This window comes from Varanus komodoensis, unplaced genomic scaffold (genome assembly GCF_004798865.1).
Source record: "Varanus komodoensis strain SLA01 unplaced genomic scaffold, ASM479886v1 scaffold84, whole genome shotgun sequence".
NCBI classification, from domain to species: domain Eukaryota; kingdom Metazoa; phylum Chordata; class Lepidosauria; order Squamata; family Varanidae; genus Varanus; species Varanus komodoensis.
In genome coordinates this window covers 1,913,695-1,929,566 of record NW_025336531.1, presented here as the reverse complement: position 1 = coordinate 1,929,566, position 15,872 = coordinate 1,913,695, and the positions used below count along the sequence as shown (strand labels likewise).

The 15,872-nt window shown below is 46.9% G+C and overlaps 2 protein-coding genes across 2 annotated transcripts in view; one reads left to right on the top strand and one right to left on the bottom strand.

The window, feature by feature from the left end:
• Positions 1 to 641: 641 nt before the first annotated feature.
• Positions 642 to 7,555, bottom strand: SGSH (N-sulfoglucosamine sulfohydrolase). The gene is made up of 8 exons (XM_044456434.1): positions 7,422 to 7,555; positions 6,050 to 6,210; positions 5,801 to 5,906; positions 4,798 to 4,948; positions 4,313 to 4,469; positions 3,960 to 4,041; positions 3,230 to 3,433; positions 642 to 2,743 (listed from the first exon to the last, which is right to left on the bottom strand). Exons 1-8 carry the CDS (start codon positions 7,537 to 7,539, stop codon positions 2,184 to 2,186), a joined length of 1,539 nt encoding a protein of 512 aa, XP_044312369.1. The 5' UTR covers positions 7,540 to 7,555; the 3' UTR covers positions 642 to 2,183.
• A 158-nt stretch (positions 7,556 to 7,713) lies between these two features.
• Positions 7,714 to 15,872, top strand: part of SLC26A11 (solute carrier family 26 member 11) — a 20,527-nt gene continuing 12,368 nt past the window's right edge. Inside the window, 5 exon segments of the mRNA XM_044416925.1 lie at positions 7,714 to 7,856; positions 9,348 to 9,712; positions 10,976 to 11,168; positions 12,580 to 12,665; positions 14,869 to 14,970. Coding sequence (XP_044272860.1) covers positions 9,503 to 9,712; positions 10,976 to 11,168; positions 12,580 to 12,665; positions 14,869 to 14,970 — 591 coding nt within the window. The 5' untranslated portion in view covers positions 7,714 to 7,856; positions 9,348 to 9,502.

Below are 15,872 nucleotides of genomic sequence, written 5' to 3'. Positions count from 1 at the left end.
CACGCCTGAGCTCCATGGCTATTTAGGGTTTGCATTTTAAAACAGGAACGCATAACTTCCCCTGCTTCTCTTCCCCATTCACTTGCTTGACTCCAGTTCCACTTGCACACCAAGTTGTGAGGGTACGCAGGATGAGCATCACTGCTGTGTGGAAAGCTAGGGCTTCTCTGCAGAAGGCATTCCCTATGTACTTGTGATCCCTCCCTCAGAGAAGTTTGTGGGGTCTTTTCATGATGTCATAATCCTGCAGGATTACAGAAAACATAATCTCATGTTTTCCAGCCTTTCACAGGGTTTTTTTTCCCGTTGAACAAGAAATGTCTGAGAATTACATTTTAAACTGCAACATACCAGAATTGAAGCCTCCTGAAATGGCTCAAATCTGCTATACTGCTGGTATACCACAATGCCACCTTGTGTTTGGTAGACTGGGATATGATTTCTGTTGGTACCTCATAAGGGCAAGTGTATATTGAGAAGGAAGGGTGGAAACAAGTGCTAGAATTCATAAAAGGTTTCGTACTCCACTTCAGGGCAGAGGAAGGCCACTGAAGTTGTAATTTATAAAAAGTGCTGTGCAGCTACATTTTGGTGATTGGTAAATTGGACAAGGTTTTCGCAAACAGATGTTTATTCCACAAAGTTATCCTGTTAACATCTAAAATTCATGTTCAGAAATATGGTTGCCCTGTTTCTGTTCCACTGAACATCAATAGGTTGTTCAGCACAGCAAAAGCTCATGGGGTGTAAGCATGCTGGCTTGCATGGCTTGTATCCAATAGTATACAGTATCAATCAAAGGTGGACAACTTGTGGCCCTCCAGCTGTTTCGGCTACAACTCAATAGGCCCACGGCACTGGCTATGCTGCAGGACTTTCTCCCATCTGAACATGCCTCCAGTCATGTACTTAGGTTACTGCCCTATGTACCTAGGACCTGAGAGTCTATTCCATTGAATTTGGAGCTTACTTCTGAATAGACATATATAGAATTGCACCAAGATCTCAACAGACATATCATGCATGAATGGGGGTGGGCTGTACAATTTGCACTGGCCATCATCACATGGCCAGTGCAATCCTTAGCATAGATGTGAGCACACTGTCTCTCTTTCCTCATATCCCGGATCACTCTGGCAGTCTCCCAGCACTTGCTTCTCAAACATGCACAACCACAGGTGTGAATGATGGAGCCTGTAGCTACTATATATTGTCTACTATGCCGTTGTTCCTTATCTGGTTTCCTTCCATTTCCTCTGACTTATAAAGTAAGGCTCATAAAACAAGGACCTGATTTCATTGTATACTGTTGTTAGATGACTGAATTATCATTGTGCTAAATTAAATTATTGCTGACATTTCCTACAATATGCGTTTATTATCTACCATGGACATGCACAGTAATGCTCACAAGGAGTCATCAGCACAGTGAAGCTCTCATGACCCACACAAAGAAACGAGCATCAGGACAAGACTCTTCATCTGCTGGAGTTGGTTACGGCTGTGTTTTGCACCTTCCAGAAGATGCCACATTAAAACTCAGTTTGATCTTACTGTTTTTAACACCGTGCAGTTGTCTAATAGGCTGGTACCACCCTAGAATAGATGCAGGAAGTTGCTTATAGCCTCACCTGTGCTGTGCATACCTGCTTGCCACCATGCAGGACATTTTGGAATAGGACGCTCTTGAGCATCTCCCCCAAATGTACTCCAAGGTGGTGCAATCCTGGGAGAAGACAGAATCATGAACTCACTGCAAGTTTTGAACCAAACTTAGCCTGGCCCTACCCATATTTCCAAAAAAGGCACAATTTCTGACACAGAAACCAGTCTTGGTGGGACCAGCCCATTTGCACTCTGGTTGTGCCACGGCGACAGCATTATCTAGATCAGGTGCTGAGACATCTGTCGGGCACCTGTAGGAATCTTTTGGCAGCAAACTGTTTGGAAAAGGTAGATTTGAGGTCGTTAAAAGCAGGTTGGCGTCCACTTCTGTGGCTGCCAATCTTGCCCCACATTTGACTGCAGTCCCTTGCTCAACTTCCCCACTTGCTTCCCCCTCTTCAATTCTCCAAACTTCAGAGTTTGCAAGTCACATCCAAGTCCATTGTTCTGCAGCGGATTGTTTCCTGTTGCTGTTCTTCTGAATGAAGAAGTACCACAAAGGAGAAGTAACAAGAAAATCACAGTTCATTGTGGAGGGGCCGGCACTGGGGGCTGGGCCTATCCTCCAGGACACCATTGGGCACACACACCCAGGGGTCGTCAGTCTCCCACTGCCACTTCAGCAGCTGCCCCCGGAGCTCCTCCACGGCTTGCGCATAGCGGGGGTCAGCAGCCAAGTTGCGGCTCTCGGTAGGGTCAACGCTGTGATCGTACAGCTCCCAGCGTTCTCGGTAGTAGTAGCTGTGCAGTGTCTTGTTCCAATGAGTGGGCTGCCCTGCCTGGGTCCTGTTGAGCAGGTCCTGGAATGTGGGCGAAACATAGAAGTCCTGGTCGATGGGGAAGGGCGTGCGATTCTGCAGGTTGTGAATGAAGCGCAGGGGGCCATGTTGCACAGCCCGCATTGGATAGTGCATGGTCACCTCGTGCAAGCTCTGGCTTGCAAATGCCGTTGCCCAGGGCGGCTCCAGTGACAGGGCTGGCAGCAGGGACTTCCCAGTGAGCTGCACGATCCGCTTGCCAAAGAGGCTGTAACTGGGATATGGCACAGAGAACCAGTCCAGGATGGTGGGGGTGACGTCTGCGGAGAGAAGGGGGAAGGAAGAGTATGAAGCACAGTCCCAGTGCAGGTGGTGGAGTGGGAATCTTGCCACAGGCACAACTTGGCAGGGCAGGAGCCAGGTCAGATACTCCTGGGTCTTACAGAAAGGCCGTTGTTTCCTGCAAAGCATCTCTGGTTCTGGTGTCCTCCTTTGCCATTTGTAGTGTACACACTGTGCGTTTGAAAAGACACTTCGGAATGGGAGGACAGACAAACCCCCCAAAGTTACAAGGGATGCCAGCTGCAGGAAGGGGCCTACCTTCTGCAATCAGTACCTTCCCCCTTCCCGAAGATATCAAGAGACAGGGTATGCCTGCTCCTCTCTCCCTCCAGAACAAGGATAGCTGGGGATCTCAGAACAGAGGAGCACTAGTGGGGAGCCATTTCACAGCTGCCAGGGCTTTCAGCACATCTAAGCCCCCTTCCGCCATGAGAAGCACACAGTCACTTTGCAGCAGCTCTTACCCAACAGGCTGGCATAGGCGTTGCTGACCTGGCCCCAGCGCGCAGGGTGCTCGGGGGAGGAGATGAGCAGGGGCTCGGCGGTGCCTGACCAGTACAGGTTAGTTCTACCGCTGGGGAAAGGAATGCCATTGTCCGAGGTGTAGATCACCAGAGTACTGTTGAGGAAGCCAGCGGTGTGTAGTTCCTCCAGGATAAGGCCAATGCCTGCATATTCCACAGAAAAGGAATGAATGGCCTGGGTGTTCATCTGTATCTAATGCATGGAGCAAATTAACAGCAGCAGTGATCTCCACCATTGTGGTGCAGAGTGCCATACATCTGATCTAGATGCTGGTGGGGAGGGGGGTGGCAATCTAGATCAAGCACCAGGGACAGGAAATGATCAAGACCAGAACATCAAAACGAATTGGTATAATGCAATTGCTCCAGAACTAGGCACGTTTTCAAAAAGAAGATTCCTAGGAGTCTAACCACCACCAAAAAGCTTGGGTGTACCTGATGGCCCCAAGCAACCCCTTGATCTTCATGCATTCTCGCAAAGCAGACATTTACCCAGAAGACTGCCTTTGGTCCTTAAGCTTAAGAAATATTACTCTGCATGTTAAGTGGGCCAAAATACATCAAGCCCACCCTAAACATTCCTAGGACTTCAGGAGCACTGCAACCCTATCCTTCCCTCCCCCCACAAGCACTCCATTCAGAAGGACTGCTCTGATTTATAGCTGTCTACCTTGATCCATGCGCCCGATGGTTGTGTACTGAGCAGCCAAATCTGCACGGGCAGCTGGTGTGTCCTGTACAAAATATGGGACCTGAGAGCAGAAAGGAAAGTGACTGTGACTAGATGTCACAGTAGAAGGGAAACCTGTAGAGGGAACAAAGGCCAGCAAGTCTACTGAGAAACTGCAGCAGCAGCTATAGGAATGCCCCGAATGCTGGGGTTGGCAAGCTCCAGGGCAACTCAGCACAAGTCGCCTGAGGCTTTCCTTCAGGTTTGCCAATGGGGAAGGAGAGGGGATGTTGCTCTTGGCATCAGGCACACACTCCTGGGACTCACAGGGGAGAAACAAATCCCATGCTCACCTGCACTTGATTTGGGCTGTAATACTGGGGCTTCCAGTCTGGGATCCAGCCCATCCCACTCTTGCCATTGCCGAACTTCTCACAGAAGGCTCCATACTGAGGCTGAGAGTGGCCACAGCGGTGAGGATCATGGAAAGCAACATACAGGAAGAAAGGCCTGACGAGTGAGAGGAAGGTGTGAATGTGATCAAGGGCCTTGCATATATGCACTGTCCACCAATTCTAACAGCAGCCTTCTGGAAGGTCTCTAGTACTCTGGAAACCCCTCTTTTCCTAATCACCATTCCTACACCCCCTCCCTTCAGTTATTCTAACGCTCTACTAAAAGATTTTGTTTCTCCAGCTCTCCTTTTTGTCCTTTGCGCTTGCACCGATATCCCTGCAGCAAACATGTAACTATGTGCATCCTTTGACAGCTGCATACATGTGACTGCAAAGGAAGTGATTCTGTAATGTAATTCCAGCACCAGGTGATGGACCCTTACTTCTCATCCTGGCTGTGGAGGAATTTCCGAACAAGCAGCTTGATTCTGGTGATGTTTCTCCCCACCTGCAGGACGGACTCATTCTCCTCTGTGTAGGCAAAGTCAAAGGGATACACAGCCTCTGGTCCCACATGTTTCTTCCCAATGATCCCTGAAGCACAAAGAGCCACAACCAGTCAGAGATAAAAATGGGGGAAAAGCTAATGGAGTGCATAACACTCTCCCAGCACTCTATGTTTCGGCATGGGCAAGCATGCTGGAGAAAATGCATACACAGAATCCATTACAGTTTGAAATAAGTACTTGTGTGAGGATTGACTGATTACTCTGTGGTGAGAAATTACCTTTAATCACATTATTTCCTTTAATGTTAGTACATCTGTTTCATAGCTTTGCCTCCAGCACTTCATTTTCACAAAATATGGCTTTTATTACACATAAAAGAAAGAAAGGCTTGGAGAAAGAAAACAGCTTATACTAGGGATAAATTGCACATACATGCATGCATCTAAGCAAGCATGCTAAGAAGATGCTGCAATCACTGCTCTCCCCTTTAGGATAAAAAAGGGAAAGGTTTCCCCTTGATGTTAGGTCCAGTCATGCCAGACTCTAGGGGGCGGTGCTCATTTCCATAGTGCACAGAACACTCCGTTGTGCAGATTCGAACTGGCGACCTTTCGATCAACCAGCCCAGCAGCACAGCAGATTAAACCACTGCGCCACCTGCAGTCCCCCACCTTTAGGGTACATTCTATGGAAAAGGTAAGCACTTGGCTTCCATGACTGTTAAAATGGAACTGGCAACTTGTACGCATGTGCTGAACAACTATATTTTGTATGTCAGCATCTAGAAATTCCAGAATACATCATGCAAGACTCTCTGACTAGGTTCAGGCAACACAACAGGCCAACCCTCCTGGTTCCCAGGCTGGAAGAGGGCTGCATCATGAATTTCAGGTTAATTTTGGGAGGACGTGGGATTCTGCCCTCCTCATCAGTTTACCTGTCCGAATTCCTGCCTGGCTGAGCAACAGAGGCAGGCTGCGTACACCATCAAAGGAGTTGAAGTGATGCACTTCCTGATGCAGCCCATACATCCCATTCTGGTGCTGCAGAGACAAAGAATCAGCCACAATATGACATGACACACTGATCAATGGGCGGGCAGGATGAATTTGCTGTTAATTCCAAATCCATAATCCCAGAAAAGGGCCAAGCTCCCTGACACTGCAGTCCCCCTGGCAAATGTTACCTGGGGCAGGCCGGTCAGAATGCTGGCCCGGCTAGGAGAGCAGCTGCTGACGGCACTGAAGGCATTCCGGAAGATAAGGCTGCGCTGGGCCAACGCATCAAGGTGCGGTGTGCGGATAGCTGTGTTGTTGTACACGCCACTCTCAAAGCCGCCATCATCAGCTGTTGCAAGGGTCAAAGGGCAGGTTGTGAGAGCAGCACCCCCAGTGGAGCACCTCTAGAACATTTTCTATAGTCCTGCAGCTCAGCCATGCCCAGTCTGGGGACTTCCACCTGTTTTGGACTACAGCTTCCAGCATCCCTCAGCCAGCAGGCTAAAGTTATTTCTGTAGTTCAAGGAGAGTCTAGCTCTGTTACAAAGACCTCAAATTCACACCCCTGAAATGTGTTGAATTCTAGATTCCTGTCATTTCATGGAAGCTGTCCCCAGATGCTCCAGCAAGGAAATGGGGCAGTCAGAACTCTCTGAAGTTGTGGCATCAGAGTCATGCAATGGTTTCACAGGCACAGGAGTTGCATCAGTCCACCTAGCTAGGCATCAGAGAAGCTACAGAACATACAGACAAAGGAGGCAACACCACCCATTGCATACAGTCCTGTTCATGCTCGGTCCATGTGCCAAAAGCTCTTAGATTTGGAAGGATGGGCCCAATCTTTTTACATTACAGCACCACTTGCTTGCTCCCACTTCTAGCAGCAATGTTTGAGAGTGTGCACCTGAGGGTGCCTGTTTCAAGAGCCACCCTCTAGGTCTTCAGGGTCAACATGCAGAATTCCTTGCAGAATTCTTTTCCTTTTCCTACCAGAACTCTTGCCTGTGGTGTCATGACAACAGGCAGAAATTCAACAGGAAATGCTTTCCACGCCATGTATTGAGGAATGGTTGCAACTGCTGAATGTGTTGTATATCTGTTAGCAGCCCTAACCTGAGAAAAAGTTGGCAACATGGTCTGAATTGGGGACCAGATGCCACAACTGTCCAACCCAGAGTGGAGAAGAGTGTGTGGAGTGAATGGTGGCTATAGCAATGGCCCAGTGGGGTGCCCTCTAGATGTTTTGGACCACAGTTCCCAGCAGTTCCTACAGTTCCCACTGGCCAGGATGATCGGCTCGGCCTAATGAGAACTGAGGTTCACGGCATCTCGAGGGCACTGGGTTGAAGACGTTCAGCCAAGCGCGGCTCGGTCGGAGAGCGCGGCCCCTCCAACCCTCCTCAAAGCAGCCCCGTTGCTAGCTGAGGCTACTTCTCTCATGCACACCGGGCGGGTTTCTGGCTTTCTGTGCGGGAGCGGGGGTGGGGGGGCGTCCGGACCTTGCGGGTGCGGTCTTTAGGGGGCACCAACTCCCTGGCAGCCTTGAATCTGCCCGCTTACCTACGACCAGGAGCACGTTGCGAGATTTGCGCGGGCCCTTCCCAGTGCAACAGAGCCCCGCGCGAAGGACGCCGAGGACGAGCAGCGCCCCCACCCAGTTCCTCGCAGACAAGCGCATCGCCGCCGCTGGCCCCAGGCCTGTTCCCGGCCGGGCACAGGCGAGCGCTCCTTCCTTGACGCCCTTGGCAAGGAGCCGCGCCTCGGCTAACTAACTGCGGCTCCGCCTCCCGACCGGATCACGTGAGGTCGAGGTGGAGCGCTGCGGCGCGATCTGCCGGTTCGGGGGCTGGCGGAGCGGTCCGGGTCGAGGAGCTGAGCAGACGCGCCCTGGGAAGCGGCCGCCTTCGGGGAGACGATCGAGCGGGAGTGCGGGAAGGAGTTGTAGGCCTGGGGTGTCTCTGTCCGCATGGCCAGGAGAGCATCCGGCGCGGGCGTGTAAGTATCCTTTGGTGTTTATTTTGTTCGTAAACGGACCAGGGCTTCTCCTTGCCACCCTGAAAGGTCCCAAGCTATACCAGGTCTTGCGATGGTGCTATACCTGTTTGAAGCGCAGTTTAAGACTCAGTCCAGCCCCCACGCTATTTTTGATGCCAGTTTACGAACGTGTGAAGGTTTTCCTAGAAAGAAGCCTGAGCTTAGGCAGAGTGATTTTTCTGATCACTACAGCCCACGTATTTGTGGCTGGGCATTGGAGCTTTCTGGTCGGAAAGGTGGAATTGCAGGTTAACAATTATAGCATCATAATTTGAGTTAACAACTGAAAGATAACTGTACTGCAGGTCTTGTTGGTTGTAACGGGTGGGAGAGAAACATTGCTGAGGATTAAAATTAGGGACATTGCATGGAGCTGTTTTACCCAGAAATGAGAAGTATTGGTTACCTCAGGGGTGAACAACTTGTGGCCTTCTAGACGTTTCCCATACGGCTCCTTTCAACTCGTGCCTTTGCACTCAAGGGCGAGGGATGGTGGAGTTAGAAGCTCAAGCTCTGGAGGCTACAGGTTGCCCAAACCCGGAAAAATTGCCTATATGCAGTTGCTCTATTAAAGAACAAACAAAGAGCAATGTCCAAGCCTGTATTCAGTGGGGTGTATTCCCAAGCAAATGTATCTGTGATTGCAGCTTGAGTTATAAAGTTTACACAAGTGTTGTATGTTCCCCTGAAATAAGCTGCAGCCCCCTTGGCTATGTCAAGCCAAGCTTTGCTGATACTTACTCATGGTGAGTAGCAGCTACTTCAGCCCAGTGCTGTATTCTCCCCAGCCCCTGTCAGGCTGCACAAGCAAGATGGACAGTCGTTCGCAGCACTAGTATGACCGCATGCATTCATGCCCCAGCTTATCTCTGCAACTAGTGAAAATGGCCTTGAGAGAGGGAAGGAGGTTCTTCAGAAACAGGGTCTACCTGCATCCTGAGGATTGTTTCTGAATCTGCTTTGCCAGACCAAGGAGTATAAAGTTGCCATGTGTTGCTCCCCTGTTGCAATACTTTCCTATCTGGATATGCATTGTACTAATAATTGGCACTCCAGTCAGCATGACAGGAGGTGCTTTTGTTCTATCTTCCTGTATTTACATCTCATCCTCATTCAAACAATGTATATTAGGCCATTCCTTCCCCATGCCCCATAACACTATTTTAAGGCAGTTTATAAGAGTAAAGCCATAAATTAGCAATTTAAAAGCATCAGTGATAAAAGCATTAAGGTGCTAAAGCAGCAGTAGAAAACAGTAATGGCAGTGCATCAACAGATATGTGCACACGGGCGTCCACGCATAACCTTTTTGTTCTCTGAATTAGAGAATTACGCTACTTTCCGTTTTAGGTGGAGCACAGTCACTTCATGCTTTGGTACTCCATTTAATATTTGATACGGAGTGGAATACTTTAACTGGTTCCTGTGACTGGAATTGTTGCTGTGTTGCAGGTGTGTTTGTGTGCTTCTCCATGCCAATCTGGGAACCTTCCTGATTTGTCTTGGCAACGGCCACCTGAGATGACATCTTCTTTGGCCTCCTCTGTGATGTTCCTGTGGCCATGAGAGACTTTGATCATGGCCAGGATGGCAGTTCCCCACCCTGAATGACTTTAAGTCCAGCCATGGCTGAGAGAAGTCGTGTGACTTGGCTTCAGTGCTGCCAAGTGGCCAAGAAGAGACTGCCAGTCCTCCGGTGGCTTCCCAAGTACTCTTTGCAGTGGCTACAGTTTGATTTTGTGGCTGGACTGACTGTGGGCTTGACTGTCGTGCCACAAGCTCTTGCCTATGCCGCAGTGGCTGGTCTCCCAGTGCAGGTGAGGCTGCTGAAAGTTGGTGAACGGTTGGCTGCATTTGTGACCTTTGGAAGTATGTTCTCTCAGCATGCATGGTGGTGAGGTTGGCTGCCCATAGTGTTAGGACTGCTTGCCCTGTTAATTCATACTACTACATCTAATTGCATCTACTGCAATTTAATTTTTAACAAGGGAGTGGTAGTTACCCCTGTTACTTATTGACCTGTGATGGTGATTAGGCCCTTCCTAAGTTGTGCACTCTGGTGTAGCTGATTAAAAATCCCTTTTTCACAAGAAACGCACTATATGCTGAAAACCAATGGTGTGAGGTTTTTAGAGTTAATGAGATTTGAGTGTATTTAGGAGTCTGTGACCACTTTCAGATAATTTAGGATTGATGAATAGGAATGACCTCTGTTTCTGAAACTTTACTTTCTGTTGGTTCTGCTGCATATTATAAGATGATAAATCCCTAGACATATTCCCTTTTAAAGTGTTTCATTAAATTCTCCATGGGATACCTTCAAGTATTGTAGGGCCTGGATCTACTTCTCCCAAAATACAGCATTCCAAGGTGGTTACCTCAGAATCTGAACCTGAACTGGAGGATGAGGCAGGCTCAGAATCCTTAGCTGAAATACCAAGGCCAGCAAGCCCAAGATATGCCAAGCGGAGTTGGAGTGTGTCTGATTTTGAGCAAAGCACTGTGGAATATTTATTTATTTATTAAAACATTTCTATGCTGCCCCATTCGCCGAACCCCCGGGCGGCTCACAACATACAAAATAGTACAAAAATAACAATATAAAACTAACAATATAAAATAAATAACAATATAAAAGAAGTCTCCCTTCTTTCAGGCAAAATCTGATGTAACTTGAGCAGTTGCAAAGTCCAGTGTCAGATCAGACAGGTCAGCCAAGTGAGCTGTTCCTGCTTTCTGAACCACAAAGATGAGGAACCACCCCAGGGGTGGGACTAACTCTGGTTGAGAAGGGAGGAGAAGGATTCAGTGTATGTCCCTAACTAGCTGGCTTTCTAACTTCACTGGTGTCTTTTGTCAATGACTTCTGCAATGCTCCTTTTATTTTGCAGAGCAAGCTAAGCTAGCCAGCTTGAACGTTATAACAACTATAGTTAGTCTTGCCCTAACTATAGTGGGGTGGGGGACTGACTTCTGATCAGTGTTTCTTTTTTCTTGGCCATCTCCAGGCTTGGTTGTGTTTAAAATTCTTCAGCCACTATGATCAGTGTCTGATTGTCTTTTGCCTCTTTTCCTTACAGTATGGGCTCTATTCCTCCTTCGTGGGCCCTTTCGTCTACTGCCTTTTGGGGACTTCAAAAGATGTAACCCTGGGCCCCACGGCAATCATGTCGCTGTTGGTGTCATCCTATGCATTCCATGACCCCTCCTATGCCATTCTACTTGCCTTCCTTTCAGGCTGTGTCCAATTAGCTATGGGACTGTTGCAACTTGGTAAGAACTGGCTATTATATTGGACCAAGTTGGTGGTCCTGTTGCTTGTAATCAAGCAGGGTGCTTTAGAGAGAAGATGGAATTGGAAAGATGATAGGAGAGATGTGAATCACACCTGTTGTGTTGACTTTAAATTCTGGTAGCTGGAACACATCACTAAACATGAAGCTACATCCTTAGTCCTCTCTGAATTATTATGTAATCTTATTGGTTTCTACTTAGAAGTAAGTCCCAGTGAGTTCACTGGAGTATACTCCCAAGTAAAAGTACAGGATTGCAGCCAAAGTTGTTTTTTTTTTTTAATTATGGCGATTTGTAACCCTACTTTTTCTGTAAATTCTCTTTGGCCTGCTTTTGTTACTGTCTGGTTTTGTTTCTCTAAGGCATGCACATTTTTGTTGTGATCACTGAGATCATGTTCAGATATAAAGGCAGCTCTCACCATTAATTAACCCACAAATTGTGGGAATACCACTACAAGCAAGCTGTTTCATGTCCTCAGTAACAACCCTTAAAATGTGGCATTTGAGGGTTGTTACTGGATGTCCAAACATTGGTGGGGGCTTGTTTATGGGTTAAGCAACCTTGTATTAAACCAAGAACAAGCCATGGGTTAAGTGGGGGGTTGTTGAACCTATGAACAACCCAAGGTTTAGACATCACAGTTACAACATTCAAATGCTGTGTTCTAGCCTTGCTGCTTGCCCCAAGAAGAAAGAGTTACGTGCTCATTATGTATATTTAAAGTTTGAATACACTCCGTTTCTAGGACCTAGGATCAATAATATTTAAAACAAATGAAACTCACAGAAGGTAATTAAAACATTGTGGAATATTCAGATCATTTTCTTGCTTAGTTCCAAATGTGTATGTACATAGATTAAACAGGTTTCTGCTTAGAATATAATTTAATGCATGAGCAGTATTTTGAATGCAGATGTAGGTGGAGACAGGCCTTCTTTTCCCAGCTTTGTTCAGATGCCCCTGTCTTTTTCTTTTCTGATTGCTAAGGAATCACAGGAAGTATTAGACCTGAAACACAAGGAAACCAAGAGAGTATCATGTGACAGGCAAAAGATTCCACTGGCTGCCATGGAAATAGCAGGCCCAAATCTGGCATGGGGCACAGATATGGGACAAAGAGCAGCAAAGATCCCATTGATCCCTGTGAGCCTAAGACAGAGAGAGGCAGTGGAAGGCAGCAACCCAGGGAGAAGTACTACTGTATTTACTTATGCCACCAAAATGACTGAGGCTGCCTTTTTGACAAGCTTGTCGTATGGATGGGATTGCCAAGAGGGGAATTTTCAGCTGAGCTTAGCAATTATAATGGAACATAGACAGTAAGGTGCTATTAATTATGTCTGGCCCGTCTTCAGAAAGCTAAATAGAGATTCTTCATTCCTGGCAGGTTTCCTGTTGGACTTTATCTCCTATCCTGTCATTAATGGATTCACTTCAGCTGCTGCAGTCACCATTGGCTTCAACCAGGTTAAGGTAGGCTGACCTATCACTTGGCCATTATCTGGCAACTCAAGTGAAGTAGTCTCCTGACCAAACACACTTTTGTTAAGCTATCCTTGAAGTTTGGACAGGAGACCTTTTGTATCCAATTTGTAAAATATAGATATTAACCTGCCTGTTAAGTAAACTTGGCTGGTCTTTGATGAGCACTTCAAGGAGAGTTTTGTGGGATTTATCAAAGGCTGGCTATCTGGAAGTAGTCTGAATGGATCCAGATGTCAAAAATTCTGCACCTGCCTGTTCATATCAGACTTGTAAAAACTGACCTACTTTTGCTAGACTTTCATGCTAGGATTCTCATTTGTCTATTCTTGCAAGAACTGACATTGTATTTCCCGTACGAGTCAATTTTGCCCTTGCTTTTCATCTGTAATAAGCATTGATTGGGGTGAAGACTCTCTGGAGCAAGAGTTGTTTAGCTCCCGCTTTCCTACCAGATACCAGATGTAATACAGAATTCTTGGATGCCATACGACAGAAAGATCTGACAGTTTTAGCCAGTTACAGTCCCCTAGTGATTCCCCTGCTGAATGCCCCACTGACCTACCTTCTCAGCCATATGGCAAGTATACAGCTGCACAAAGTAGCTCCCAAATGAGAAGCAGAGAAATGGCTGAAATTGGAGACTAATTGGAGCCTAACTACCCTTTCTAGTCATTTTGGCTAATCATTGTGGTGGTCTGCAAAGCAAAGAGGCTTCCCATAATGCTGAAGTTTGCATTCTTCGTTGTAGCACTGGATAATTTCCTGTATGTCACCTTCTAGGATAGGTGATGTCTTTGGATGTGAGTGTGGTGTGGAGCCTGTTGCCTCCTTACTTCATCTTTTAAAAGCTGTCTTCCGTAGCATTAATGCTTCCTTTGTGGTTGACCACTATCAGCTATTCATAGCAGGGCACCTGATAGCAATCACTGGTATGGCAAGAAGTGTGCCTGAGAAGAAGCCCTCAGTTTCTTGTGATCTATGGGGCTTTGAAACAGTTCACATAGAAAGAGCAAGAAACCCTTATCAGGTAAAGGGCCTCTGTCTTGTGGCCTGAGTTAATATTCTAGCAAAGGCTGTCCAGGTTTCACTTTACCTTTCAGCAGAAACTGCAGAGGAGAAGGTCAAGATGCCTCTCTTGGAAGTCTGAGTTACTGGTCATTGAAAATACAATTTTACCTTCACAGGGGAAAAAAATAGAAATGTAAGCGTGATGTTAAGGTGTAATCCTATCATCCCCGGGAGAGGCAAATCCTTTGTGGGTGTAAGAACAGGTCCATTACCTGAAGCCTTTTTATCCAGGTGGCAGAAAATGCTGCTATTACCATCCTGCCTTTGGAGCTCTAATGAAAAGGGGGCAGATCAGGGAGACCTGGATCCAAAGCTCTTCAGTGTCCATGATATAACAAATGAGGGAAAACAATCTAGCCATGAAGCTGGTATAGTTTTGTTCCCCCTCTCTGGGAACAATGGGAGGAAGTAAAAAAGCTGGCTATAGCTGATAAAAAGGTTTAAAAAATAGAAAAAAGGAAACAGCAACAAAAGGTTTGGACTCTACCTTCTGTGCTGTCTGGTGCAAGCACGGAGGGGGGAGTTCTCCCTCCCTCACCTTCATATGTTTGCTGTGCCCATCTCTTAAAGCTTACTTTTTCTTAATGTATATGACATTTTATGGACAGTGTATGAAATACATAACCAAATATGTTTTGGAAAGTGAACAACACACATATGTAAGAAAATGCCTATGAAGGCTGTCATGCTAAGCTTATTTGGGTGGGACGCTTAACATTCCACCCCAGTCAGTGTGTGTAGGATTAGGCTGGAAGGAAATGAATGGGAAAACATGTACCATATTCAGTATTGAGACTAAGGATGCAGTCCTATGCATGTTGACACAGACAAAAAGCCCTACAACCCTCAGCATTCCCTAGGGCTTTTTTCAGTCTCAACTTGCATAGGATTGCTGCCTAAAGATACCTGCTGGCGAGCTGCAACACCCTATGCTTTCCCTTAGAATGGGCCCCCTTGGATAGCTGCAGACATCCAAGAGCAGGAGATTCTGCGGAAATTGATGAGCCCATTATTATGAGTCCCCAAAAGGTTGCCAAGCAACTCTTATTTCTGGTGGGTGTTCTGATTGTTTTACCACTATTTATTTACCCAAGATTTATTGGGTGTGTGTTTGTTTGCATAGACACTCCTTGGCCTGCAGAACATCCCACGGGAATTTGTCTTCCAGGTATATTATACCTTCCGCAGAATTGGTGAGACAAGGTAAGTGGACATCTCTAGATTTGTCCCCTTGTTTTATTCTTTTAAAGGTATTTTATTGGCAGAAATGGTGAAGGTAATGTAAAAACAGCATGTGGAATATAGCAGGGAATAATAAATGCCCTTGGGACTGCTCCAGGCCCAAGACACTGTATTTCTAATATTCCTTGCCCTGAAACAGCCATGATCCGTAGTTCTTTGTTTCCACTTTGTTGGGTGGTTATGGGAACCTGTGAGGAAACAGAAATCTGAGCTGCTGGGGGAAGGAGCTGGGATAAGGGGTGAAGCAGGTCATCCTTGAGGGCCAGAGGCATAAACAAAAAAACCCAAAACGACGGATGAGTTGAGCATTCCTAAACTATAGCAATTGGGAGGTTTCCCTGCATGTTATCATCCTGCCCCCTGCATCTGATTTGGCTTTTATTACATGGATTGTATGCATTGTCTCCAGGATTTGCAGTTGGGCTTGAAATTTTTAAAACAGCTGAACCAGCTATATATGCATGCAGCGTGATCATGGATGCTAAATGTACTCATAACTCTTGGAGGAAGAAATGAGATTGGATCTTGATTTTACTGTTCAGGCCCTTGAAATTCAGACCCTTTCACTTTGGGTGCAATCTAGTGGGACATTTTAAGCAGGATGGAATAAGCATAGGGGGAAAAGCTGCCTCGGTGCATCTCCCACTCATCAGCCAGCTTCAGCCATCTGAGTGCAATGGAGGCTGAGAAGCTGCCAGGTTATATTGAGTCTTGGCAGTGCTGGGGTCCTTTCCCCTCCGTCTCCAAAAACATTTCTCTGAGGTTTCTGTTTCAACCTTAGAAAAGCAGCCCACATAATTCTTTCCTCCCTCATGGCTGGTGCAGAGAGGGAAGTTCAAGCCCAGATCCCCACGCTGAGGTCGGAGCAATTTTCCATCCTGAGAG

What these genes read in the sequence shown, in the direction of transcription:
- SGSH (XM_044456434.1), bottom strand. Translation starts at nt 7,539, where the DNA reads ATGCGCTTGTCTGCGAGGAACTGGGTGGGGGCGCTGCTCGTCCTCGGC. An exon ending in CTCCACAGCCAGGATGAGAA is followed by an intron (nt 4,470 to 4,797) that starts GTAAGGGTCCAT and finishes CTCACTCGTCAG; the next exon opens with GCCTTTCTTCCTGTATGTTG. An exon ending in CATCGGGCGCATGGATCAAG is followed by an intron (nt 3,434 to 3,959) that starts GTAGACAGCTAT and finishes TGGAATATGCAG; the next exon opens with GCATTGGCCTTATCCTGGAG.